This window comes from Nyctibius grandis, chromosome 2, assembly GCF_013368605.1.
Source record: "Nyctibius grandis isolate bNycGra1 chromosome 2, bNycGra1.pri, whole genome shotgun sequence".
NCBI classification, from domain to species: domain Eukaryota; kingdom Metazoa; phylum Chordata; class Aves; order Nyctibiiformes; family Nyctibiidae; genus Nyctibius; species Nyctibius grandis.
In genome coordinates, this window is record NC_090659.1 from 126,281,202 (window position 1) to 126,308,142 (window position 26,941).

General features: G+C 50.9%; 1 protein-coding gene across 1 annotated transcript in view; it reads right to left on the minus strand.

The window, feature by feature from the left end:
• RNF169 (ring finger protein 169) overlaps positions 1 to 25,303 on the minus strand; it is a 28,034-nt gene extending 2,731 nt beyond the window's left edge. The window contains exons 1-5 of the mRNA XM_068419001.1: positions 24,961 to 25,303; positions 9,164 to 9,240; positions 4,126 to 4,272; positions 3,302 to 3,414; positions 1,760 to 1,859 (exon numbers count right to left, since the gene is read on the minus strand). Coding sequence (XP_068275102.1) covers positions 1,760 to 1,859; positions 3,302 to 3,414; positions 4,126 to 4,272; positions 9,164 to 9,240; positions 24,961 to 25,303 — 780 coding nt within the window. The remainder of the gene's footprint in view (positions 1 to 1,759; positions 1,860 to 3,301; positions 3,415 to 4,125; positions 4,273 to 9,163; positions 9,241 to 24,960) is intronic.
• Positions 25,304 to 26,941: the final 1,638 nt, after the last annotated feature.

The window sequence follows — 26,941 nt, forward strand, 5'->3', positions numbered from 1 at the left end:
TCTCCAATCTAAACCTCCCCTGGCACAACTTGAGGCCATTTCCTCTCGTCCTATCGCTTGTTACCTGGGAGAAGAGACCGACCCCACCTCGCTACACCCTCCTTTGAGGCACTTGTAGAGAGCGAGAAGGTCTCCCCTCAGCCTCCTTTTCTCCACACTAAACACCCCCAGGTCCCTCAGCCGCTCCTCATCACACTTGTGCTCCAGACCCTTCACCACCTCCGTTGACCTTCTCTGGACTCACTCCAGCACCTCAAGGTCTTTCTTGGAGTGAGGGGCCCAAAACTGAACACAACATTCGCACTCACAGCTCTCATGATTTAAGCTCCTGCTGCCAGCCACCAGGATTCCAAGGGCCAGGGAGGCACATCAGAGAGGAGGCAGAGTACGGCCCCGGAGACATGAGATTAGCACAAGAGCGAGCGTGCAAAATTTGCTTCTGCTGGCAGGGCCAAACAGAGGGGTCAGTGGTGCCACCAGGCACGGCGCAAGGAAAGGTGTTTGCAAAGGTCATCTCCAAGGACTGGGCGGTACCCAGTGATTACTGCTGGAAGAGCCTGAAAAACCTCCAGCTCAGATCTTCAGCGGTGCTTCGTGGTCACCGCTCATTTTGAAGCACTGCAGCACTGAAAACTTTGGCCTGTTGCACAGGGTAACAGATACGGTCAATTCACTCGGTGTGCTGGATGCGAGGGGAAGCGAGGCCAGGGCAGCTCTTCCTGTAGGGTGGAAGTGCAACAGAAAATATCCCAGCATGAAAAGCAGCGTGGCCAGCAGGGCGAGGGAGGGGATTCTGCCCCTCTGCTCCGCTCTCGGGAGACCCCCCCTGCAGTGCTGCGTCCAGCTCTGGGGCCCCCAACACAAGAAGGACACGGAGCTGTTGGAGCGAGTCCAGAGGAGGCCACGGAGATGCTCAGAGGGCTGGAGCCCCTCTGCTCTGGAGACAGGCTGAGAGAGTTGGGGCTGTTCAGCCTGGAGAAGAGAAGGCTCCAGGGAGACCTTCTAGCACCTTCCAGTACCTGAAGGGGCTACAGGAAAGCTGGAGAGGGACTTTTTACAAGGGCATGGAGTGACAGGACAAGGGGGAACGGTTTTAAACTGAAAGAGGGGAGATTGAGATGAGATCTTAGGAAGAAATTCTTGGCTGTGAGGGTGGTGAGACGCTGGCCCAGGTTGCCCAGAGAAGCTGTGGCTGCCCCCTCCCTGGCAGTGTTCAAGGCCAGGTTGGATGGGGCTTGGAGCAACCTGGTCTGGTGGAAGGTGTCCCTGCCCGTAGCAGGGGGTTAGAACTAGATGGGTTTTAAGGTCCCTTCCAACCCAAACCATTCTGTGATTCTATAAACATCAGGAGAACAATGAGTTTTGCTCTGTTTAAACAGCTTTAGAAAGAGCAGGAAAGGGGGAAAAAGAGAAGATGTTTTTCTAAACTTCTAAAAGCTTTTTCTTTAATCGTCTGTGGATTCAGCCTTGAAAAGAAAATTAATTACAAAACAAAAGCATGATGAGCACCCTTCCAACTTCCAATTATCCTTCAACACTAACAAACAACTCTGTCAGCTGTCTACTTTGCTGCTTAGTAATTTCTAACCGAGCAGGTTTTTATTGTGAGCCGCAAGGAAGCGATTGGCCCCGTGGCGATAACACAGCACCAGCAGCGCCACAAACACGGTATTTTATATCTCCAGATTAGCGGCGCTGTGTAACCTCAGATAAGTACGTTTACACACAGAAACCCTACGTTTCCAGACGCAGCCAGTACCTTTGTTTTGTTGGCTGGGGCTGATCTCTGCCTGCTCTTTGATCTCTCCTGAATGGTGTCATTGCAGCTCCGACTCCTTTCCACCTTGGCGGTTAAGTTCCTGAAAAGCAGATGTGTGAAAACAGCAGATTATTCCTGACCCGAGGAACAACCAGCCCGACAGCCCTGGCAGCAGCTGGCCGTAAGATGCCTCCTACACCCTCGGGGTAAAGGGATCTGGGAATTTTGGATGTGCAGCAAAGTCCTGGTCTGTGTTCCAGGCCTCCGCACTAAACACACTGACACCTCCACCTCCGGCGTGTAACTAATTGAGGTCAGAGCTAATGATGATGCTGTGGAAACCTCTGTTTTCTTCTCAGCAAGGGTCATTAGCCATTGGCAGGGGCTGCCCAGGGAGGTGGTGGGGTCACCATCTCTGGAGGGGTTTAAGAAAAGACTGGACATGGCACTTAGTGCCATGGTCTAGTTGACATGGTGGTGTCAGGGCAATGGTTGGACTCGATGGTCCCAGAGGGCTCTTCCAACCTGATTGATTCTGTGATTCTGTGATTCTGTGATTCTGTGTGCTTCTCAGGTCAAAACACACACAGTTACTCAGCTGCTTCCACTACATCATGCAACAGCTTTCACTGATAAGCTGTTTGGGGCTGAGGAGTTGGAGTGAGTCCAGAGGAGGGCGACCAAGCTGGTGAAGGGTCTGAAGGGTCTTACCTACAAGGAACAGCTGAGGGAGCTGGGGTTGTTTAGCCTGGAGAAGAGGAGGCTCCGAGGTGACCTTAGTGCAGTCTACAACTACCTGAAGGGAGGTTGTAGTGGAGTGGGAGTCGGCCTCTTCTCCCAGGCAACTAGCGATAGGACAAGAGGACACAGCCTCAAGCTTCACCAGGGGAGGTTCAGGTTGGACATTAGGAAGCATTTCTTCTCAGCAAGGGTCATTAGCCATTGGAAGGGGCTGCCCAGGGAGGTGGTGGAGCCACCATCTCTGGAGGGGTTTAAGAAAAGACTGGACATGGCACTTAGTGCCCTGGTCTAGTTGACATGGTGGTGTCAGGGCAATGGTTGGACTCGATGGTCCCAGAGGGCTCTTCCAACCTGATTGATTCTGTGATTCTGTGTGCTCCTCAGGTCAAAACACACATAGTTACTCAGCTGCTTCCACTACATCATGCAACAGCTTTCACTGATAAGCTGTTTGGGGCTGATGCTCTCTCTTAGCATCTGTGCTGGCGAAGGATCCAGCACTCCTGAGTTCATCACGAATGATTTCTGTCATTTAAATCTACAGGCAATGGTTTTTCTGCTTCATGGGACAAACACTAACTTCGCTAACCCCCAGGATTTTACAACAGGTAGGAGGTAATCAGCCAGTCGTTACATTCTACCAATTAGTCTGTTCTAAAATTCTAGAAAAAATATTACTTAGTTTGGATCGGAACAACCATTTTAATTAAATTTAAAGCATCTCAGGTACGTTTAGAACAACAGTCAAAAGAACATCTGTAACGGACATTAATCAGCTTGAATAAAGTCTCAGCATCTTACCCTGAAAGGAAAGCAAAGGAGTAGGCGCTGGTCTTGGAAACAAAAGCCGACCGATGAGTTTGCTTGCCCTGGAATGGTTCTTCATTCTCTGAATCCGAGAGACGTTCAGGAAACTGAAGTCAATCAAGGAAGAGTTAGCTGACACGTACAACAAAGAGAATCACTTGGAAAATAAATCTCTTTCTTGCAAAGATATTAAAGATTTCAAAAGCCCCCGTTCTCATTACACCCAAATCAAAGAAATGTGAGGAAATCCTACAAGAAAAGTACTACGGGATGTTATTCAGTCCCCACACATCAGTCTTTAAATGTTAAGAGCATTTCCTGAAATGAGAAATAGGCAAAACTCAGCATGAACAATCTGTTGGACTACAGCATCGTACGCCGACACTGGAGAAGCTTCGTGGAGATACGTTCATGGAAATGCACGTGTGCCTGAAGACCAGGGATACACAGAGCAGAGCGGTTACCTCTCCAGATTTAACTGAGCTGCACCTTCAGTCGCGAGAACAGGGGGTAAAAGAGGGGACAGATACCTCTAGGAGAACATCTCTAGTCATAACAAACCTTAGAAGACAGTTCTTGTTAACATGGATCTTTATGACCTGGTAGCTCATAGCCTTCAAGGGCTACAAGGAGCTCAATCAATAGCTCCCTATGTCAAAGGATGAAAGCTCCCAGTTCCAACGGGCAGGAACAGGAGATACTCAGCTAGTCAAGATCTTAAGAAATCTACTTCTTGTTCCAGGACCGACTCTTAGCAGCATTTCACCTACCAGTCATTGTCTATGATGTGGATAGGAAATAAGCACAGGCTTACTTACACACTCTTGGTTCACTTTAAGCACTAAAGTTTCATCTTTTTTCTGCTGTTCTTCCATTTTTCTTTTTCCTGCGTCCACGTCATCTAGAATGAACTTGTGAATCAGATCCTCAGAAGCTTTTTCTTCTTGTAGTTTTTCTTCTCTCAGCTGGAAACAATGACAAAAGAGACGGCGCGTTTACAATGTTTTAAGTACTACGCTTGGTTACCAACAAGTCATTTTCTAAGAGTTTGGCCACATCGTTTAATTCAGTGTCTTCATTTCTCTAGAGTAGAGCCACCGCCTCCCTCACTAGCAATAACGTGAAGATGGGTTTGTTTCTGCAATGCTATCAACTGGTTAGATACAGCAATTCCCATCTTGAAACCTACACGCTCTATGAAATCCTACTGCTTCATGGCTGCGTTGGGATGGAGAAGATCCAGAGAGATTTCCTAACCCTCCCATGGCCAACTGGAGGCCCAAAGCTTGAATTCAGTTTATCAGTTGAAGTGAAAATGCGGATGAGAAGTGCAAATGAACGCCAGGATCTAGGACATAAGGTACAGGGATCCACGGGATCAACTACCTGAAGGGAGGTTGTAGTGAAGTGGGAGTCGGCCTCTTCTCCCAGGCAACTAGTGATAGGACAAGAGGACACAGCCTCCAGCTTCGCCAGGGGAGGGTCAGGTTGGACATTAGGAAGCATTTCTTCTCAGCAAGGGTCATTAGCCATTGGAAGGGGCTGCCCAGGGAGGTGGTGGAGTCACCATCTCTGGAGGGGTTTAAGAAAGGACTGGCCATGGCACTTAGTGCCCTGGTCTAGTTGACATGGTGGTGTCAGGGCAATGGTTGGACTCGATGATCCCAGAGGGCTCTTCCAACCTGACTGATTCTGTGATTCTGTGACATCTTCACTTTTTTTGTCTAACTTCTAAAATTATAGTCAATTCCCAAATCTAAAGCCACAAGCGTATGTAACACCACACAGGAATATTTAAGGATTTTAGGCCAAGCCATGGCACAGTTAGTGGGAGGTGCGAGCACAAGCTCTGCTGACAGTGAACAGTGAAAAAAGCATCAAGAGGATCCTAATCCTAATGAACGGGATACAAAAAGGAACTGAGGTCCAGAACTCAGGTTACAAACAACAGCAAACTCTAATGATAAAATTTGTACTAATTAAAAAAAAATAATTTTAAGTAGCCTGATGTAAATTATCTCCCAGAGAATTTACTTATAAACGTGGCAATACTGTGCTGGAACATGAGGACTAGAAACTGAAGCAAGCTGGTGTGAAACATCTACCCTGGGAGACATATCTTACGTTGTCCGAGTAGCATCTTGGAAATACTGGATGCAGGACCACCAGCTGCTATTAGAATCACAGAATGGTTTGGGTTGGGAAGGACCTTAAAGACCATCTAGTTCCAACCCCCTGCCATGGGCAGGGACACCTTCCACCAGACCAGGTTGCTCCAAGCCCCATCCAACCTGGCCTTGAACACTGCCAGGGAGGGGGCAGCCACAGCTTCTCTGGGCAACCTGGGCCAGGGTCTCACCACCCTCACAGTCAAGAATTTCTTCCCAATATCTCATCTCAATCTCCCCTCTTTCAGTTTAAAACCGTTCCCCCTCGTCCTGTCACTCCATGCCCTTGTCAAAAGCCCCTCTCCAGCTTTCCTGTAGCCCCTTCAGGTACTGGAAGGTGCTAGAAGGTCTCCCCAGAGCCTTCTATTAGCATTATGTTTATCAGAAAACACATTTTAACCTGTCTGTAGCCTCTCAGATAACCTGTTTGAAACTGCAGGAAAAAATACTGTACGAGCAATCGCTAATTTTTTGCTCAAGAATTGCTCAAGAAACGAGAATTTCAGGAGCATCATTCTCAACACTAACATTTGTTTCCAAAAGTTTGGTAAACTCACGTTTGACATCTTCACTCCACAAACCGTCTGGGTTTGCTCACTCACTCCCTGAGCCTGCTCCGTTCTACCCATGAAGCTGGAAAGCTGCATGTCAGCACATGCCTCAGGTAGGAGTTTCCCTCCTGATGGCCGTGTGATTACAAGCAATAGACTGCTTGTGATAGAAAGACAGTTGAAGAGGATGAGTTAGGATTTTTCGAACATAGAAATTACATCTTCGTTTGGAAAAATATAAAATATAAGAGCACTGAGTGAGCTGTGTAAAAGAGGAAACAAAAATCTCGCTATCCTGCACAGACATCTCACTGGAAAAGCCAGCTCAGAAAATTACACTATGAGATTATCCACTTCAAATAAAAATTTTTCAGTATATAATTATGGTAACGACTTTGTTTTCAACTGCAAAAAGGCTGGGAAGCAGGTCAAGAGCTAGGATATATAAAACAACTCGCATCCGGGAGGTGTAAAACCTTTTGAATGCTCCTCTCCCTTCCTCAGGAGGAAAGCCAGCATGGGTTATCCCTGTTTCACGGGCAGGGAAGCTGAGATGAAATCTCTTGCCTCGAGACACAGAGGGAAGTGATCGTCCCTCTGTACTCGGCACTGGTGAGGCCACACCTTGAATCCTGTGTCCAGTTGTGGGCCCCGCACTTCAAGAGAGATGTTGAGGTGTTGGAGCGAGTCCAGAGGAGGGCGACCAAGCTGGTGAAGGGTCCGGAGGGTCTGACCTCCGAGGAACGGCTGAGGGAGCTGGGGGTGTTTAGCCTGGAGAAGAGGAGGCTCAGAGGTGACCTTAGTGCAGCCTACAACTACCTGAAGGGAGGTTGTAGCGCAGTGGGAGTCGGCCTCTTCTCCCAGGCAACTAGCGATAGGACAAGAGGACACAGCCTCAAGCTTCACCAGGGGAGGTTCAGGTTGGACATGAGGAAGCATTTCTTCTCAGCAAGGGTCATTAGCCATGGGAAGGGGCTGCCCAGGGAGGTGGTGGAGTCACCATCTCTGGAGGGGTTTAAGAAAGACTGGACAAGGCACTTAGTGCCATGGTCTAGTTGACATGGTGGTGTCAGGGCAACGGTTGGACTCGATGATCCCAGAGGGCTCTTCCAACCTCATTGATTCTGTGATTTTCCCCCTTCCTTTCTTCTTTTTCCCCAGCAGGTAAACTAATCAGTGAGAGGCTGGACCCATCTCAAAGGAAAAACCACCATCACAGAGATCAAGGCCCTGGGACAGCGATTAAATCTATTGGCAGCGACACTGGCAGCGGGGCAGAGTCCACGTTGTTTGGGCAGGACGGTGCGCAGGTCCAGGCAGAGGAAGGGACAACAGATGCAGGAGCTACGAGTGGCAGCGTGAATGTTTTAGCAAGTTACGAGTGACTCTCACCAGAGGGGCTGCAATGGAAATCACTATCTGCTCAGCTGGAGCAGCCATTGCTTTCACTTGTAATAGAATCAGAGAATCGTTTTCGTTGGGAAGGACCTTTAAGACCATCAAGTCCAACCCTTAACCCAGCACTGCCAAGGCCACTACTAACCCATGTCCCTCAGCACCACATCTACACGGCTTTTGAATCCCTCCAGGGATGGGGACTCCACCATTGCCCTGGGCAGCCTGTGCCAGTGCTTGACAACCCTTTCCATGAAGACATTGTCCCTGATCTCCAATCTAAACCTCCCCTGGCACAACTTGAGGCCATTTCCTCTCGTCCTATCGCTTGTTACCTGGGAGAAGAGACCGACCCCACCTCACTACGCCCTCCTTTCAGGCAGTTGTAGAGAGCGAGAAGGTCTCCCCTCAGCCTCCTTTTCTCCAGGCTAAACACCCCCAGGTCCCTCAGCCGCTCCTCATCACACTTGTGCTTCAGACCCTTCCCCAGCCCCGTTGCCCTTCTCTGGACTCGCTCCAGCACCTCAAGGTCTTTCTTGGAGTGAGGGGCCCAAAACTGCACCCAGGATTCGAGGTGCGGCCTCACCAGTGCCAAGGACAGGGGGATGATCCCTGCCCTAGTCCTGCTGGCCACACTAGTGCTGATACAAGCCAGGATGCTGGTGGCCTTCTTGGCCACCTGGCCACACTGCTGGCTCATCTTCAGCCACCCGCCGACCAACACCCCCAGGTCCTTTTCCCCCAGGCACTTTCCAGCCACTCTCCCCCAGCCTGTAGCGGTGCGGGGGGTTGTTGTGCCTCAAGGGCAGGACCCGACACTTGCCCTTGGTGACCCTCACCCAGTGGCCTCAGCCCATCAATCCAGCCTGTCCAGACCCCTCTGCAGAGCCTTCCTGCCCTCCAGCACATCAACACTCCCGCCCAACTTGGTATCATCTGTGAACTCACTGAGGGTGCACTCGATCCCCTCGTCCAGACCATTGATAAAGACATTGAACAGAACTGGCCCCAGCACTGAGCCCTGAGGAACACCACTGGTGACCGGCCACCAACTGGATTTAACTCCATTCACCACAACTCTTTGGGCCCGGCCAACGAGCCAGTTTTTCACCCAGCGAAGCGTATGGCCATCCAAGCCATGAGCAGCCAGTTTCTCACTTAACAAGCAGCCAACTTCCAGAAATGACCAGCCACTAGAGACATTTCAATGATTTAGATTAAGGAAAAAAACCCCTTTTTAAATGTAGACAATATTTTCCCAGACTTTAACTCCAAAACAGCTGAAAAGCTTTTCTTCCCTTCTCATTTTTTCGTCTTTAAATGACATTTTTTTCTTGCCTAAAAATAGACAGAAACCTCAAGTTTGGAATAGATGGTTTCTGAGAAGGATGTTACTGCAGTAGCAAGGAGATGCTTTATGCCACAAAAGCCTTTATGGAATTACATCCACAAATCCTGCTACTCTACTAAACCCTGCACAACCAACCAGTCACTCGAGGTCCACCAAGGAAGGTACATTTCCATGGGCTGGAAGGCAGCCTAAGACAGCAAAATCTGGCTTCTACGTGCTCAATTCCTGCCAACGTTCTCCTGAACTGGCTGAACAGCATAAAGAGAATAAATGACCTTTGTGACAGAGCAGGAATAAAAAGCCCTTCAAGTTTCCTTCAGGTAGGATGGCATTCCTGAAGGAAATCCAAGTTATTCTGGAAGAAAACCCACAATTACACACAATACTTTACCTTCCTTAGCTGGTTTTCATATTCTTCTCGGAGTTCCCCTGGTTTGCTTAATTTAATGGGTGCTCTGAATATAAAGTCTGGAAAAAAAGAAGGGAAAAAAAAAGAAACACTTTTTAGTGTACGATGACTGGGGTTGTCCATTATTTCCCAAAAAGGGTTCGCTCTCCAGGGCCTGTACAAGAGGTTCTGAGGCATTTTTTCAAGCACATCTGTTTATATTATGACACTGCTACCAAAGCTCTGTTTAACACACAGAAACGTTGGGAGAAGGATGGCCAAGTAATACCATTTTGGACTTTTATAGTTTCTTTTGAGATTCTCAAGAGTTCTTGACAAGCAGTTAAGCAATCAGGGGACTATTAGGAGGATGCAAACACAGAAGTTAAGTAACAGCCCTGAGATGTCATGGGGAATCTAAGTCCTGGAAATAAAACCAGGCTTTAAGCATCTGCTCCAGCCAGGCACCCAAGAACAGGCTGACAGCAGCAGCACAGCACCCCGAATTCACCCCCATATCACACAATCCCAGAATCCCAGAGTGGTTGGGGTTGGAAGGACCTCTGGAGATCATCCAGTCCAACCCCCTGCCAAAGCAGGGTCACCCAGAGCATGTTGCACAGGGTCGTGTCCAGGCGGGTTTGAATATCTCCAGAGAAGGAGACTCCCCCCCTCCCTGGGCAGCCTGTGCCAGGGCTCTGGCACCCTCACACCAAAGAAGTTCCTCCTCATATTCAGATGGAACTTCCCGTGTCTCAGTTTGTGCCCGTTGCCCCTTGTCCTGTCACTGGGCACCACTGAGAAGAGTCTGGCCCCATCCCCTTGACACCCACCCCTAAGGTATCTGTAAGCATTGATAAGATCCCCCCTCAGTCTGCTCTTCTCCAGCTGAACAGCCCCAGCTCCCTCAGCCTCTCCTCGCAGCAGAGATGCTCCAGCCCTCTGACCATCTCCGTACCCTCCGCTGGACTCTCTCCAGTAGTTCCTGGTCTTTCTTGCACTGGGGGGCCCAGAACTGGACACAGTTACTCCAGGTGTGGCCTCACCAGGGCATTGTAGAGGGGGAGGAGAACCTCCCTTGACCTGCTGCCCACACTCTTCCGCATGCACCCCAGGACACCATTGGCCTTCCTGGCCCCAAGGGAACATTGTTGGCTCATGGGGAACTTGGTGTCCCCCAGAACTCCCAGGTTCTTCTCTGCAGAGCTGCTTTGCAGCAGGTCACCCCCAGCCTGCACTGGTGCACCGTACCCTTCTGCCATTTAAATAAGAACATCAAGAGCACGCTCTATTTTCTATATAAGCGGTAATTTTACTCCTCCATGTCCCCTCCAGCTTTGCAGCCGTTTGCAGTGCTGTCCCCCCAGTCCAGAGCAAGCACAGCTTTTATTCTGCTCACAATCCACTCCCCGAGGTCATTATCTCGAAGCCAGCTGGGCGGGCTGCTCCGTCCGGCAGGAATTCCCCATCCTGCTCCCGCTTCCTCCCTTCCCCCTTGGGAAATCAAGAAACCAAAAGCATATTGCCACGGGGTTATAGTTTAACCTCCCTCCCTGGAGTTTGTTCCTCCCCAAATGACTCCTTTCTTGAAGTTGGCCTCAAAGCTCCCTCACGTTTCTGTGCAGCACAAGTCTGGGCAAGTTGGGCTACAGTCAGAGGAGCTCAGATGGAAGAGGGAACAACCAGAATCACAGAATCAACCAGGTTGGAAAAGACCTCAGGGATCATCAAGTCCAACTATTACCCTGACACCACCATGGCAACTAGACCAGGGCACTAAGTGCCATGGCCAGTCTTTTCTCAAACACCTCCAGAGATGGTGACTCCACCACCTCCCTGGGCAGCCCCTTCCAATGGCTGATGACCCTTGCTGAGAAGAAATGCTTCCTAATGTCCAACCTGAACCTCCCCTGACGAAGCTTGAGGCTGTGTCCTCTTGTCCTATCACTGGTTGCCTGGGAGAAGAGGCCGACTCCCACTGCACTACACCCTCCCTTCAGGTAGTTGTAGACTGCACTAAGGTCACCTCTGAGCCTCCTCTTCTCCAGGCTAAACACCCCCAGCTCCCTCAGCCGTTCCTCGTAGGTCAGACCCTAGGTAGGTCATAAAACAACCCCTCAACAACCATCCTGCCTCAGCCCATGTCACTGCTCCAGGCAGGGCGCAGCACAGCCCATCATCCTGACGTGCTACGACGTGGTACGACCAAGGAGGAAACATCAGTGGTATTTCCTTTTCCTTAATTAATTCCTAAAATTAAGGGATATAAACTAGCAGCTCCACCACATATTTTGTTTAGGAAGTGTTTTTATTCCTCAAACACGTTGGCCTGAAATGAAAAGTTTACGGTGGGGTAAGTAAATTGGTCACACAGCGGCCGGCGGCCCCAGTGGGTATCCCCTGGTTCATGGCCACGTTCTCCTCCTTCCCGGGGACAGGTCACAACCCTGCTGCAGAAACATGCCATTTACACACTGAGTAAATCCTTTTTTCACCTAGCCTGTCTTCTACTGGTTTGCTTTTAAAGTTCTTAGAAGAACTTTAAACTTAGAAGTTTAAAAGCCCCATAACTTCAGTCCTTCCCCACTGGTGAGTGTGAGTACAAACTCCAGAGCTTCCTGCTCCGGAGAGGGAACGTTGCCAACACCGGAGCTGAACAAATCACCAAGTATTTCTTTAATATCTGCTTTAAAAGGGGAAAAAAAAATCTCTTGTAATTAAACATCAAGCATATAGATTATAAGGCTTTTTTTTAAAAAAAAAAGAGCTGCTATTCCCTCTTACTCACACGCCTGCGTGAGCTAAGCTTGTTTTTCAAGGAAAACATCCCAAATGTCTCAATATGGGTGATAAAACCCCGAGCCGTGGCGATGCCGGGGAGGCCAGGCTGCATTCCTTGCTCCCGCTTCTGCGCCTGCAACTGGCCGAGCTGGAAACCTTCCACTGGCTTCTCAAAATGTTGTTTTTTTTCAATTGTGTCCTTGAGCAGTTCCAGTTCTTTGTGAATTTTATCAAGCTGAACTTCCACGACGCAGTCCCAAGAGCAGCAGCAATCCGTAATGAGCCCGCAGCAACCTTCAATTACCTCTGAATGTTTAAGGTCTGTCTCAGACCTTATCTTCACAGCTAAAAAGGTGTATTTTTATCCCTCCAGGGTAATAAAAGCGTACGAGCTACCCCGAGGGGAACATGCAGTGGTGAAGACAAGCCACATCAACTGTTTGGTTGCTTAACGTGGGTTCAGCAAGCGAGAAGAGATTTTAAATAATGGAACAATATTTATCTATGAAGTTGTGCTGGTTTAGCTAGTGATCTAACATCAGGTGGAGGTGTTTTACATACAGCATTTTTATGCAACAAGGTGTGTATTTTATAGAACCACAGAACCGTTTTGGTTGGAAAGGACCTTTAAGATCATCACGTCCATCCCTTAACCCAGCACTGCCAAGCCCACCACTAACCCATGTCCCTCAGCACCACATCTACACGGCTTTTAAATCCCTCCAGGGATGGGGACTCCACCACTGCCCTGGGCAGCTTGTGCCAGTGCTTGACAACCCTTTCCATGAAGACATTGTCCCTGATCTCCAATCTAAACCTCCCCTGGCACAACTTGAGGCCGGTTCCTCTCGTCCCATCACTTGTTCCCTGGGAGAAGAGACCGACCCCCACCTCGCTACACCCTCCTTTCAGGTAGTTGTAGAGAGTGAGAAGGTCTCCCCTCAGCCTCCTGTTCTCCAGGCTAAACACCCCCAGGTCCCTCAGCCGCTCTTCATCACACTTGTGCTCCAGACCCTTCACCACCTCCGTTGCCCTTCTCTGGACTTGCTCCAGCACCTCAAGGTCTTTCTTGTCATGAGGGGCCCAAAACTGCACCCAGGATTCGAGGTGCGGCCTCACCAGTGCCGAGCACAGGGGGACGATCCCTGCCCTAGTCCTGCTGGCCACACTAGTGCTGACACAAGCCAGGATGTTGTCAAAAGACAGAACCCCCAAATTTCTAACTCTGTGTAGAAGAGATGTAAACAAAAATGTATGTGCAACTATATAGCTACGTTTACAACACCCCATTATAGTTTCTGGGTTAGAGTGATGCTGCATGGTGGCTGCCCCCAACCAAGGATGCTTCCATCAGCACAGAACCGCTGCAAATCAAACCAGATCAGTCCTCACACCGGGATGCAGTTGGGCTGGAAGGCAAGATGATCAAAGTATCACATGTAATCGTCCAGCACACCTCCCCATGCTCATTCTGGATGTTCAAGTCTAGGACAAGGCTGCTTGGCTGTTTCGATGTGTGCTACAGCCTAGGAGAACAACGGAAATCGGGAAGATGATGGAAAAAATGGCCTTTTATTGGATTTTGGAACAAAACTGCGTGCAGTTTTGGGCACCTCACTACAAGAAAGACCTTGAGGTGCTGGAGCGAGTCCAGAGAAGGGCAACGAAGCTGGTGAAGGGTCTGGAGCACAAGTGTGATGAGGAGCAGCTGAGGGACCTGGGGGGGTTTAGCCTGGAGAAAAGGAGGCTGAGGGGAGTCCTTCTCGCTCTCTATAACTGCCTGAAAGGAGGGTGTAGCGAGGTGGGGGTCGGTCTCTTCTCCCAGGGAACAAGCGATGGGACAAGAGGAAACGGCCTCAAGTTGTGCCAGGGGAGGTTTAGATTGGAGATCAGGGACAATGTCTTCACCAAAAGGGTTGTCAAGCACTGGCACAGGCTGCCCAGGGCAGTGGTGGAGTCCCCATCCCTGGAGGGATTTAAAAGCCGTGTAGATGTGGTGCTGAGGGACATGGGTTAGTGGTGGCCTTGGCAGTGCTGGGTTAACGGTTGGACTTGATGATCTTAAAGGTCCTTTCCAACCAAAACAATTCTGTGATTCTATGATTCTAAATCTCCTGCTTGCTCTTCCTCTCAAGCGTGCTGCGTGTCATCTGAAATGGTTTCTGAATGAAGGCTACTTGGCAGGGCGGTTGGGAAGCCTGGCTCTGGGATGCTCCTTCTAAGCAGGGTGATAGCACTGAAACAGTCACAGCAGCAGGACCAAACCTGGCATCCTGCTCTTTCATGTTGGCAGACAAGAGTTTCATCCTGTTGTGCTAGATCTTGGACAAAACAACTGATTTCTGCACTGTTTGAGAGGACAAAAGATTTTCTAATTGTTTAACGCTGGTTCCTTTTATAAGAGGCATTTGACTTGTAGCCTCAATCCCCTTGAGTGACTCCATCCTTTCGACGTTAGGACACAGAACCGTGCATTACACGCCGTCAATCCACACTCCTGACCAGAAGATTTTATATTTACTGGCAGAAGATTCAGAAACATCCATCTGGTAAGTTCAGCAACATGGGTTGAATAAAAAGAAGCTGAACTCGATTCAGACACCCTTCGGTTCTCTGTCTGTTGTTCAGAAGCTCCTGGGTTTTGCCAAACCGACGCCATCCAGCAAGTCAAAGCTCTGCCACCCATGGCAGAGTAGCCAGCCGGTCTAGGGAAGTGATCGTCCCTCTGTACTCGGCACTGGTGAGGCCACACCTTCAATACTGTGTCCAGTTCTGGGCCCCACACTTCAAGAGAGATGTTGAGGTGTTGGAGCGAGTCCAGAGGAGGGCGACCAAGCTGGGGAAGGGTCTGGAGGGTCTGACCTACGAGGAACGGCTGAGGGAGCTGGGGGTGTTTAGCCTGGAAAAGAGGAGGCTCAGAGGTGACCTTAGTGCAGTCTACAACTACCTGAAGGGAGGTTGTAGCGCAGTGGGAGTCGGCCTCTTCTCCTGGGCAACTAGCGATAGGACAAGAGGACATAGACTCAAGCTTCGTCAGGGGAGGTTCAGGTTGGACATTAGGAAGCATTTCTTCTCAGCAAGGGTCATTAGCCATTGGAAGGGGCTGCCCAGGGAGGTAGTGGAGTCACCATCTCTGGAGGGGTTTAAGAAAAGACTGGACATGGCACTTAGTGCCATAGTCTAGTTGCCATGGTGGTGTCAGGGTAATGGTTGGACTTGATGATCCCAGAGGTCTCTTCCAACCTGGTTGATTCTGTGATTCTGTGAATCCCCCTCATCCCCCGCTTCCATGGAAACTTTCAGCAGACTTTGTAGCTTCCCTTTATTCCTGGCAGGGATAATCAAAACCTTGAGGTTTTTCACAGTTTTTCCTTTTAACTTCCAGCAGTTAGTGTTTATACTTGCAGATGGAAGATGAGATTTCATGTTTTCAGAACAAAAAACAAGAAGTTAGAAGTTTTCTGACTATGGAGAAGCTTTGGAAACAGCTTTCCAACAAGAGCAGCTCCTGTACCACAACAGGGTCCAGATCAGTTCTCATGTACAGCCAAATGGAACAGAAATAGACTTAATCTTAGTTCTGAGCCTGGAGTTACAGCTGAAGCAAGAGATGACACTAGAAAAACATCAATGTGGTCGATAGCTACTAACATACCGTCATTTCTCCCTCACTACATCCTTCTTCTACATCATTTCTTCTCAGCAAGGGTCATTAGACACTGGAATGGGCTGCCCAGGGAGGTGGTGGAGTCACCATCTCTGGAGGGGTTTAAGAAAAGCCTGGAGATGGCACTTAGTGCCCTGGTCTAGTTGCCATGGTGGTGTCAGGGCAATGGTTGGACTCGATGAGCCCAGAGGTCTCTTCCAACCTGGTTGATTCTGTGATCCTAAAGAGGCCAGTACCAATAATTTCAATAATCTCCCTGAGACAAGTCTTCCCAACAGATTTTTGTAGAATCACAGGATGGTTTGGGTTGGAAGGGACCTTTGAAGATCATCTAGTTCAACCCTCCTGCCATGGGCAGGGACATTTAGTGGTGGACTTGGCAGTGTTAGGTTTATGGTTGGACTCAATGATCTTAAAGGTCTTTTCCAACCTAAATGATTCCATGATTCTATGATCTTCCCCTAGACCAGGACGCTCAAAGCCCCATCCAACCTGACCTCAAACACTTCTAGTGATGGGGCATCCACAACTTCTTTGGGCAACCTGCTTCAGTGTCTCACCACCCTCACAGCAAAGAATTTACTCCTTATGTCTAATCTAAACCTACTCTCTGTTTAAAGCCGTTGCCCTTTCTCCTGTCACTACAGGCCCTGGTAAAAAGGCTGCAAGAAGGTCTCTCCGGAGCCTTCTCTTCTCCAAGCTGAACAACCCCAACTCTCCTAGCCTTTCCTCATACCAGAGCCCTCTGATCATCTTTACGGCCTCCTCTGGACCCTCTCCAACAGGTCCATGTCTGTCTTGTGCTGAAGACCCCAGAGCTGGATGTAGTACTGCAGGTGGGGTCTCACCAGAGTGGAGTAGAGGGTGAAAATTACCTGATTTTGCTTGATTCATGTCCCAAACAGAGCGATCCAGCTCTCCCAGCACTGATGCCAGGGCACGGAAAGCATTGCTTTCCCCTGCACCTCTTGTTCCATTTCTTTGTTTTCAAAAGTTTGGCTTGGGAAGCTGGGAAAAGGTGCACAAAGCCACCAAAAAGTGGATCTAGACATGCATTAAAGGCAAGACAGAAAACAAAACGTCCATCAGTTAATCACAGAATCATTTTGGTTGAGAAGGACCTTTAAGATCATCAAGTCCAACCATTAACCCAGCACTACCAAGGTCACCACTAACCCATGTCCCTCAGCACCACATCTACACGGCTTTTAAATCCCTCCAGGGATGGGGACTCCACCACTGCCCTGGGCAGCCTGTGCCAGTGCTTAATGGGAATAGGGCAGAGAAATAAGTGACACAGTGAAAGCTTAAGTGTTCAGAAGAGTGACGCTTTGGTGTTCACCAAAAATTAACTGTGATCAGGTGCTTTGAGGAACAGGAGCACAGAAACAAGAAGTAAATAACAAAGATTGCACAAAAAGTGCCAAGGAAAGGTATTTTGGAAGAACTCTCTTGAATACTGTTTCTCATCCATATGAATGATTTGTCTTGCCTGGTTTCTACGGACAGCTAATGGTGAACACCAGGCTGCAGGTTTCACACGGTGCACGTACAGTAAATAGGTCTTAGGATGGGATTTATAAAATTTGTGAGTGTGCAGCGGTATAAATAGATGAAAGGCCATTTAAGCTAGAAGGAATGTACCAAGTTCAAGAATACAATAGACTGTAACTGGAAAGACCTCTCCAGGGATGTGGCCGAGAACCGGTTGATGCCTCTGCATGGTGTGCCCAGAGTCAGTCTCGGTGAAGATGGGAGTTGTTGGAGCCACATTGGGTATAAATCCAAAAGATGTGTTCCTGCTGTTGAAAATCCTGGGAAGAAGGAAGAGATGGAAGATGGAGAGGCTGTCTGGGGATGTGAGAAGGAGAGAGAGAAGAAAGATGGTGAAATTCCCCTCGGTAAGTTCTGAACTGTTTGTGGGTGTCTTTAAGGCTTCCTGGAGCAAAGGGGTTTTCTTTAAGGTCATGGAGAAGCTGGGGAACGAGAGGGGAAGCAGCTACTTGAAAACAGTAAAACAGCAGGCTTAGTTTCAATATGCGAACGGGTGCTACAACCAATTGTTAGTTCATTAACAAGTATCTAGAAGGTAAGAGGCAGACGACAAACTACCATCAACTCTGTAAGAACAACTTGCATTAATTCAATCCAGTCTCCTTCTTTGATGGGATAATTAGGGGATGAAGAAGAAACAAGTAACGATATGAGTTCATCTCTTGGGGGTGAGAGGGTATTTTACCTGCTGCAGAGACTGATATCCACAATTTTTCTTTACAGAGAAAGTTAAGGAATCACAGAATCAATCAGGTTGGAAGAGACCTCTGGGATCATCGAGTCCAACCAGTGCCCTGACACCACCATGGCAACTAGACCATGGCACTAAGTGCCATGTCCAGGCTTTTCTTAAACCCCTCCAGAGATGGTGACTCCACCACCTCCCTGGGCAGCCCCTTCCAATGGCTAATGACCCTTGCTGAGAAGAAATGCTTCCTAATGTCTAACCTGAACCTCCCCTGGCGAAGCTTGAGGCTGTGTCCTCTTGTCCTATCGCCAGTTGCCTGGGAGAAGAGGCCGACTCCCACTCTGCTACACCCTCCCTTCAGGTAGTTGTAGACTGCAACTCCAGAACGTGTCTCCAGACCCAAGACACACGTGCAACCCTGCAGAGCTGCCAGGCTGGGTACAACAGAGCTGGACCCAAGACGGAGCTGAAATCCCAGCAGACGCAGGCTCATTCCATGAAGCTTCCTTGCATGTTGCTTCCCAGCTCACCCTTTAGTTTCCGTATTATCTGGATATATCCCCTGTCTGGGGTTGTTTAGTTTGGAGAAGAGGAGGCTCAGAGGTGACCATATTGCAGTCTAAAACTACCTGAAGGGAGGTTGTAGTGAAGTGGGAGTCGGCCTCTTCTCCCAGGCAACTAGCGATAGGACAAGAGGACACAGCCTCAAGCTTCGCCAGGGGAGGTTCAGGTTGGACATTAGGAAGCATTTCTTCTCAGCAAGGGTCATTAGCCATTGGAAGGGGCTGCCCAGGGAGGTGGTGGAGTCACCATCTCTGGAGCGGTTTAAGACAAGACTGGACACGACACTTAGTGCCATGGTCTAGTTGACATGGTGGTGTCAGGGCAATGGTTGGACTCGGTGATCCCAGAGGTCTCTTCCAACCTCATTGATTCTGTGATTCTGTTGTGCAGGATAACCCCATTCCCAGCATCCTGAGTAAGAGTATATCAAAAATATTTTGTCTTTTTCATTTGGAAGGACATTATAAAACACATTCCTAGAAGTACAGTCTGTCTAGGTATGACCACCATTCAGATGGATGCACAATTAGCTGAAATATTATTTTCCAAGAGTTGAAGATCCACTGTCATGCCAAGACAGCCTCTCATGTTGACCACTGGGTCTGGTCACATCAGCTCTGGGTCTGGTTTTAAACTGAAAGAGGCGAGATTGAGATGAGATCTGAGGAAGAAATTCTTGGCTGTGAGGGTGGTGAGACACTGGCCCAGGTTGCCCAGAGAAGCTGTGGCTGCCCCCTCCCTGGCAGTGTTCAAGGCCAGGTTGGATGGGGCTTGGAGCAACCTGGTCTGGTGGAAAGTGTCCCTGCCTGTGGCAGGGGGTTGGAACTAGATTGTCTCTAAGGTCCCTTCTAACCCAAACTGTTCTATGATTCTATGGTCCTAATCGCTCTCTTCATTAATGGCTTGAATGGTAGATTAAAAATAATTTAAGTATCGTGGATGACCAGAGACAGGACAGTGAGGGAGGAGATGGAGGTGCCAGCACTCAGCAGCCTCATGTCACAGTTGTTATTGCCCCTGAAGAGGCACCTCTACCTTATCTTTTTTCCTGGGCAATCTTAAATTTAACCCATCCCACCAACCAGCCATACAACAGCAATGCTGGAACAAGGAGGAAGAAAGAGGTGGTGTCAACTTCAATCAGGTTGACGTGGGGAGGAAATCACTCCTTTTCATGTAGCGGGGAAAGGCTTCAGCGAGATTGCCATTCCTAAACCCTCAGCGCTGTGGTTTTAGAACAAAAAACCTGGCGACAGGCTACAGAGCACCAGAAATGTCAGGAAATTAAGGAATCACCAGGAAATGCTCAAGAACCAGACTGGTCTGATCCATCAGGAAAGAGGGAAACCGCAGCCAAAAAAAGACTTGGAGGAAGGAGGGAGAAGTCATGTTAGAAGTCTGGCAGAAACATCTCACCCCTCTTATAAAAGCATCAGTTATTAATTATTCTGCATAGCTACCGGGCAGAAGAGAGACAAAGAAATCAGCTGCGTTTGTACCAAAGGAGATTTTGGTTCGATATTGGGCAAAATGTTCCAAGTGTTCAGAGGTTGGAACAAAGGTGGCCATGGGAATCCCTTCTACCACCTGTGTATGAACGGATGACTTGGATGGCTATGAGGAATGGGTTAGGTACCCTCCATCCTACGTTGGCGTAGGAGAGCAGATAGAATGATAGAATCAGAATGGTTTTGGTTGGAAAGGACCTTTAAGATCATTGAGTCCAACCATTAACCCAGCACTGCCAAGGCCACCACTAACCCGTGTCCCTCAGCACCACATCTACACGGCTTTTGAATCCCTCCAGGGATGGTGATTCCACCACTTCCAGACAGATTTCCCCTGTCCCTTCCAAAAACACCCAGGGGTCTATTATAAAAGCAGTTGTTTATTGTTTCCCTCCCAGACCACGTTCATGTTAGGAGTTTAAAGCTCTTGACCAGCTTAACAAGCCCTTTCCTTGGAAAACTGAATTTCTGTTTCCCAGTTCACAGGGGAACACTCTTTTCCAAGCACTTTTCCAAGCTTCCTGAAGTCATCCATAATTTAGGACGGTAACGTCAGGATTGACAGGCAAAAATCTATCAATGTGGATGAGTATCTGATAGCGAAGGTGAGCCCTGTGCCTGCTGTCTGAGAAGATACAGCCGTGATCTCAGCTGCTTGTCCTTTTTCACAAGATCTGGGGCCCTCAACAGAAGAAGGACACGGAGCTGTTGGAGCGAGTCCAGAGGAGGCCACGGAGGTGATCAGAGGGCTGGAGCCCCTCTGCTCTGGAGACAGGCTGAGAGAGTTGGGGCTGTTCAGCCTGGAGAAGAGGAGGCTCCGGGGAGACCTTCTAGCACCTTCCAGGGCCTGAAGGGGCTACAGGAAAGCTGGAGAGGGACTTTTGACAAGGGCATGGAGTGACAGGACGAGGGGGAACGGTTTTAAACTGAAAGAGGGGAGATTGAGATGAGATCTGAGGAAGAAATTCTTGGCTGTGAGGGTGGTGAGACCCTGGCCCAGGTTGCCCAGAGAAGCTGTGGCTGCCCCCTCCCTGGCAGTGTTCAAGGCCAGGTTGGATGGGGCTTGGAGCAACCTGGTCTGGTGGAAGGTGTCCCTGCCCGTGGCAGGGGTTTGGAACTAGATGGTCTTTAAGGTCCCTTCCAACCCAAACCATTCTATGATTCTATGACCCTTTTCTTTTGTCTTGATTCATAGGGTCTTCCATCTTGGGAGAAACGTGAATGTACTTATTTTCTTACAAATCAGGCTGAGCACCTCACCATGAACATGTTATGTTCGTTCTTCTTGGCTAGCTAAAGCCTCAAACATGTACCCTCAGTCTCCAGGCCTCCCATCTGCTGCACCTATCTGTCTTCCAAGACTTTCACCAGGCAACTGTTTTAATAGAAGAAACCTCACTTAGCAAAGTATTACAGCCCATGCTGCATCCTTAGCTCAAAATTTGGTTTTACACCAGCATCTGGGGTGCCTTCCCAGGTGCTATATGGTACTCAGAGATGCCCACAGAGCAGGCAGAGAGGACATGGGACCGCTGGGCCACACACACCCTTCTGAGGCAGCAGCTGGAGGGCAGGCTGAAGGCAGCAGGGCAGGTCAAAGGGCATCAGGTGCCCAGGAGCAGGCGAGCAAACCCAGCCCACGCTATGACATAACACAGGCAGTGAGTATGTGTTGTCTCCGCTTACTTCTATCCAGTTTTCTTTGACAAGTGTTGTGACAAGGACTTTGTCTTCATACGTATTTGTGTAGCACCTAATGAAGAATCCCCAGTCTCACAGAACCATAGGATTGTTTTGGTTGGAAAGGACCCAAGATCATCGAGTCCAACCATTAACCCAGCACTGCCAAGCCCACCACTAAACCATGTCCCTCAGCACCACATCTACATGGCTTTTACACACTAGATGATCTTTAAGGTCCCTTCCAACCCAAACCAGTCTGTGATTCTATGGTTCTCCAATAAGCCTCACTAATGTCAAGATAAACCACATCCACTGCCCTCTCTCTGCACGTAGTAGGTTACCATTTGCCACGGATCAACTACCTTTGATTTCCACACTACTAGCCCAACTTACAACAGTAGTGGCCAATTACCTTCACAGCTCTTAGCCCGATGCAGCCGTCTGGTGCTGCTTAAGGACAAGCTTGAGCCAAGGCTCAAGAAATGTCACAGAAATGCCCTTCAAGCTCATTTTAGCTCACCTCATCATCCAACCACTCCACAGTGCAATTTTACAGAGGCGAGGTTTATGGTATGAAACGTGGAGTACGGGATGAGTAGGGGTTAGTCTAGCCCAATTTAGAGTGCCCACGACAAAGCCATACTCAGACTACAAGGTGACACTCAGGTACAGGTGTCCGTCCACGTTTGGGGGCACAACCCACATTTCTCAGTGCTAAGACCTCCATGATTCTCTCTAAGAAACTTCCAGAGCTTTAGGAAGTCCAGGCAGGCAGAAAATGACAACCACCATGATGACCATGTGCCTCACTGCAAAGCACACACATCTCAGGCAAATTCATAGAACCACTGAATCGTTTTGGTTGTAAAGGACCTTTAAGATCATCGAGTTCAATGATCAACCTGACACTGCCAAGGCCACCACTAACCCATGTCCCTCAGCACCACATCTACACGGCTTTTGAATCCCTCCAGGGATGGGGACTCCACCACTGCCCTCGGCAGCCTGTGCCAGTGCTTGACAACCCTTTCCATGAAGACATTGTCCCTGATCTCCAATCTAAACCTCCCCTGGTGCAACTTGAGGCCGGTTCCTCTTGTCCTATCGCTTGTTACCTGGGAGAAGAGACCGACCCTCCCTCGCTACACCCTCCTTTCAGGCAGTTGTAGAGAGCGAGAAGGTCTCCCCTCAGCCTCCTTTTCTCCACAGTAAACCCTCCCAGGTCCCTCAGCCGCTCCTCATCACACTTGTGCTCCAGACCCTTCACCACCCTCGTTGCCCTTCTCTGGACTCGCTCCAGCACCTCAAGGTCTTTCTTGTCGTGAGGGGCCCAAAACTGCACCCAGGATTCGAGGTGCGGCCTCACCAGTGCCGAGTACAGGGGGACAATCCCTGCCCTAGTCCTGTTGGCCACACTAGTGCTCATACAAGCCAAGATGCTGGTGGCCTTCTTGGCCACCTGGCCACACTGCTGGCTCATATCCAGCCACCATCGACCAACACCCCCAGGTCCTTTTCCCCCAGGCACTTTCCAGCCACTCTCCCCCAGCCTGTAGCGGTGCGGGGGGTTGTTGTGCCTCAAGGGCAGGACCCGACACTTGCCCTTGGTGACCCTCACACAGTGGCCTCGGCCCATCGCTCCAGCCTGTCCAGACCCCTCTGCAGAGCCTTCCTGCCCTCCAGCACATCAACACTCCCGCCCAACTTGGTGTCGTCTGCGAACTCACTGAGGGTGCACTCGATAGTTACTGAGGGTGCACTCGATGACAATTCAAGACAAGCAGAGAATTAAAACTAATTTTTCTTAAAAAAAACCAACCAAGGCACCGCATAAGCGTTCCTGCAGCAGGGCTGGATTTGCTCTTTCAAGCTAGGCTGGACCAAGCCGAGTATATTTAAGCGTGACTGATACAACTACCTCGGAGCAGAGATCGGCTCGGGGAGTTTCTGTCGTCCCTCCTCCGGCTGGGCCAGGGAGGAGGAACCGCTCCCAGCCGTTTGGCTCAGCTCCCTCCGGACAGCCCGTCTGGTCATTGATTCAGCAAATCCTTCTGCGCGAAGGCTTCCCGAGTCCCTTCCAGCCAGAGGTCAGCGGGGTTAGTTCAAACCACCAATTTAAGCCGTTTAAGCTCATCCTGCCAATTTTTCCCGTAGCAAATTAAAGGCTGCTGACACAAGCATGAACCGGGACACCAGTAAGACGCTCGAAAAGGAACGGTTAGGGCACGGCTGGATGGCTAAAAGGATGTTTATCCGTAGCTTAAAGCCTCGTCTGCTCTACGGGGCTCCCACCAGCGTTGGTTAAGCCGCATCATCTCTCCAACCAACCCACGCCGCGGCACCGGCAGAAGCTCCCGGCGCACCGGGGAGTTCGGACAGCAGCAAGGTGGGCACCTTCCGCAGCGCCTCGGCTCCCACCGGGAAGAGCAACGCCGACAGCTCAAACGAGGATTTATTTGAAAGGAAACGCAGGGAACGGTTTTCTAGGAGTTGAGGAAGGCCGACGGCTTCCGAGCTGGGGAGGAAACGCCTGATAAAAAGCCATGAACTCAGAAACGATGGACTTGTTTTTATGTCAACAAGGGAGCGGGGCTTCCCACGGGGCAAAAGCTGTCCTCTCTCGACGCGGCAGAAACCCACCCGACTTTTACCAGCCCCTTGGAACCGTTCACTTTTGGGCAACGTTACTATAAAAATAATTGGCCGTTCACTATTTTGGGGTTCGAAGGAGAGGCCAGACCTGCCCGACGAAGGGGTGTTTTGTTAAAACCCGTGGATGAGCGTGGGGGCTGAGGACGGGGCGAGATGCTGCCCCACTCCCACCCAGCCTTCGCACCTCCTCGTCCCGCCACCTCGCTCTGTGGAGGGGGGCACCATCCTGCTGCCCCCCCTCTTGCCATGGCTGATGCTGTTGGCGAGGGGACCCCAACAGCCTTCGCACCTCCTCGTCCTGCCACCTCGCTCTGCGGAGGGGGGGCACCATCCTCCTGCTCCCGCTCTTGCCATGGCTGATGCTGTCGGCGAGGGGACCCCGACGGCTGAGCCCGGGCGCGCTCAGTGCATGGAGCAGATGCTGGCCACGGCGAGGTGGGCAAACGTCCACCCAACCGGGCTACCCCTCCGAGGCCCACCTCCCGCTACTAAAGGAGGGTGGGCTCAGCCCCACCGCCCCCCCCCCTCTACCCCACTTGGCCCCGCAGCACGGGGCTGAGCCCCCGCAAACTCAGCGCACCCTCCAGGCCGGCCCCGCCCCCTCGGGGCCGCGCGCTCCCCGCACCCCCCCCGCCGCCAGCGGTTGGAACCGGAGGGGAAGGGGGGGGGCAGGCGCCCGCCGCTGCCGCCGCTGCCGCCGCACCTTGGTCCGGCGGCCGCTGCTCCCCGCCTCCTCCGGCGGCCGTCGTCGCGGCGGGCTCGGCTCGGGCCTGTTGGCGGCGGGCCCGGGTGGAGAGGCGGCTGCGGCAGAGCGGGCAGCAGAGGCCCGGGCCCTGCAGGCAGCGCTGGAAGCAGGCGAGGCAAAGCGGGTGGCGGCAGGGCGGCGTCACCGCCTCCGCCAGCGCCTGGCGGCACCCCGGGCACTCCGCCACCGCCAGCACCTCCTCCTCCTCCTCCGCCACCGCCCCGGCCCGCCCCCGCCGCCGCCTCCCCCGCCGCGCCGGTACCGCGGCCCGGCCGCCGGGGCCCGCCGCCGCCGCCGCCATCTTCTCACACTTTGAAGGGACAGAACGTTGGGGCGCGCGGCTCCGCCCACCCCACATAATTCATGAGGGGACTCGCCCCCTCGCTTCATATTCATGAGCACTGAGCGCGTCAGTACTCACGACCCCCGCCTCCTCATCGCCACGCCCTCCTGATGAATATTCATAAGGCCTCGCCCAGCTACATAAGGACGGGGCCGCCTCCCCCTTCCCTCAGTAGCCGGGAGGCCTCGCACTGGGGTAGTAGCAGGCAGCTCCGCTCACAGAGCCTGGGCCCGGTGTGAGGGGCTGCGGGGCGGCAGAGGGGCTCCCTGTGGAGCGGCCCTGGCCCTGAAGGAGGCCCGTGTCCCCTCCACCACCCCGGGCACGGTGGCTGCGTGCTCCTTCAGCGAGCTGCTGGTCTCCAGGCCGCGGCCTGCCGTAGGGAAGATCCTCGCGGCTTGGCTGTGGGGGGGAATATATTTTATTTCAGCCTTGAAGGGTGTAATCACAGAATCACAGAATGTTAGGGAATGGAAGGGACCTCAAAAGATCATCTAGTCCAATCCCCCTGCCGGAGCAGGATTACCTAGATCATGTCACACAGGAACGCGTCCAGGTGGGTTTTGAATGTCTCCAGAGAAGGAGACTCCACAACCTCTCTGGGCAGCCTGTGCCAGTGTTCGGTCACCCTCACCGCAAAGAAGTTTTTCCTCATATTTATGCGGAACCTCCTGTGTTCCAGCTTGCACCCGTTGCCCCTTGTCCTGTCAAGGGATGTCACTGAGAAGAGCCTGGCTCCATCCTCATGACACTTGCCCTTTACATATTTATAAACATTAATGAGGTCACCCCTCAGTCTCCTCTTCTCTAAGCTAAAGAGACCCAGCTCCCTCAGCCTCTCCTCAGAAGGGAGCCCAAAACTGAACCCGGGAATTGACATGCGGCCTCACCAGTAATCTCGGGTCGTTCCCACTGGTCTGAGTTTCATGGAGCTGTTTCAAATCCTTGTGGTTTCTCAGAGGGTTTCAGACCCTCCCTCTTGGTGTAGGGGCTCTCAGCAGCCCCAGAGCGTGGCTGTGGGGCACAGCACAGGCCTCTGGCTGCCTCCAGCCCGTTCCAGCCTCCTCCACAGCCACCTTCCAACCAGATCCAGCGCTGAGTCTTTAAAAAGACACCACAAAATCCCTGTGTACTAACAGCCCTTTTCTACATTGATTTCTTGTTACTTTCAGCTTTTCTTCCTTATGTGCACAGCTCGTGCTTCTCTTTGGACTCCTCAACACTTCTTAAGCACAGCTTGACTTGGACATCAACAGGCCAAGCAGTGGAGAGCTCCCATTCGACTCTTTGGCTGGCTATAAACGTCCAGGAGCTCCACAGATGAGATTAGCAGGTTATAATGGCCAGCAGGACGAGGGAAGTGATTGCTCCCCTGTGCTCAGCACTGGTGAGGCCGCACCTCGAATCCTGGGTGCAGTTTTGGGCCCCTCACGACAAGAAAGACCTTGAGGTGCTGGAGCGAGTCCAGAGAAGGGCAACGAAGGTGGTGAAGGGTCTGGAGCACAAGTGTGATGAGGAGCGGCTGAGGGACCTGGGGGTGTTTAGCCTGGAGAAAAGGAGGCTGAGGGGAGACCTTCTTGCTCTCTACAACTGCCTGAA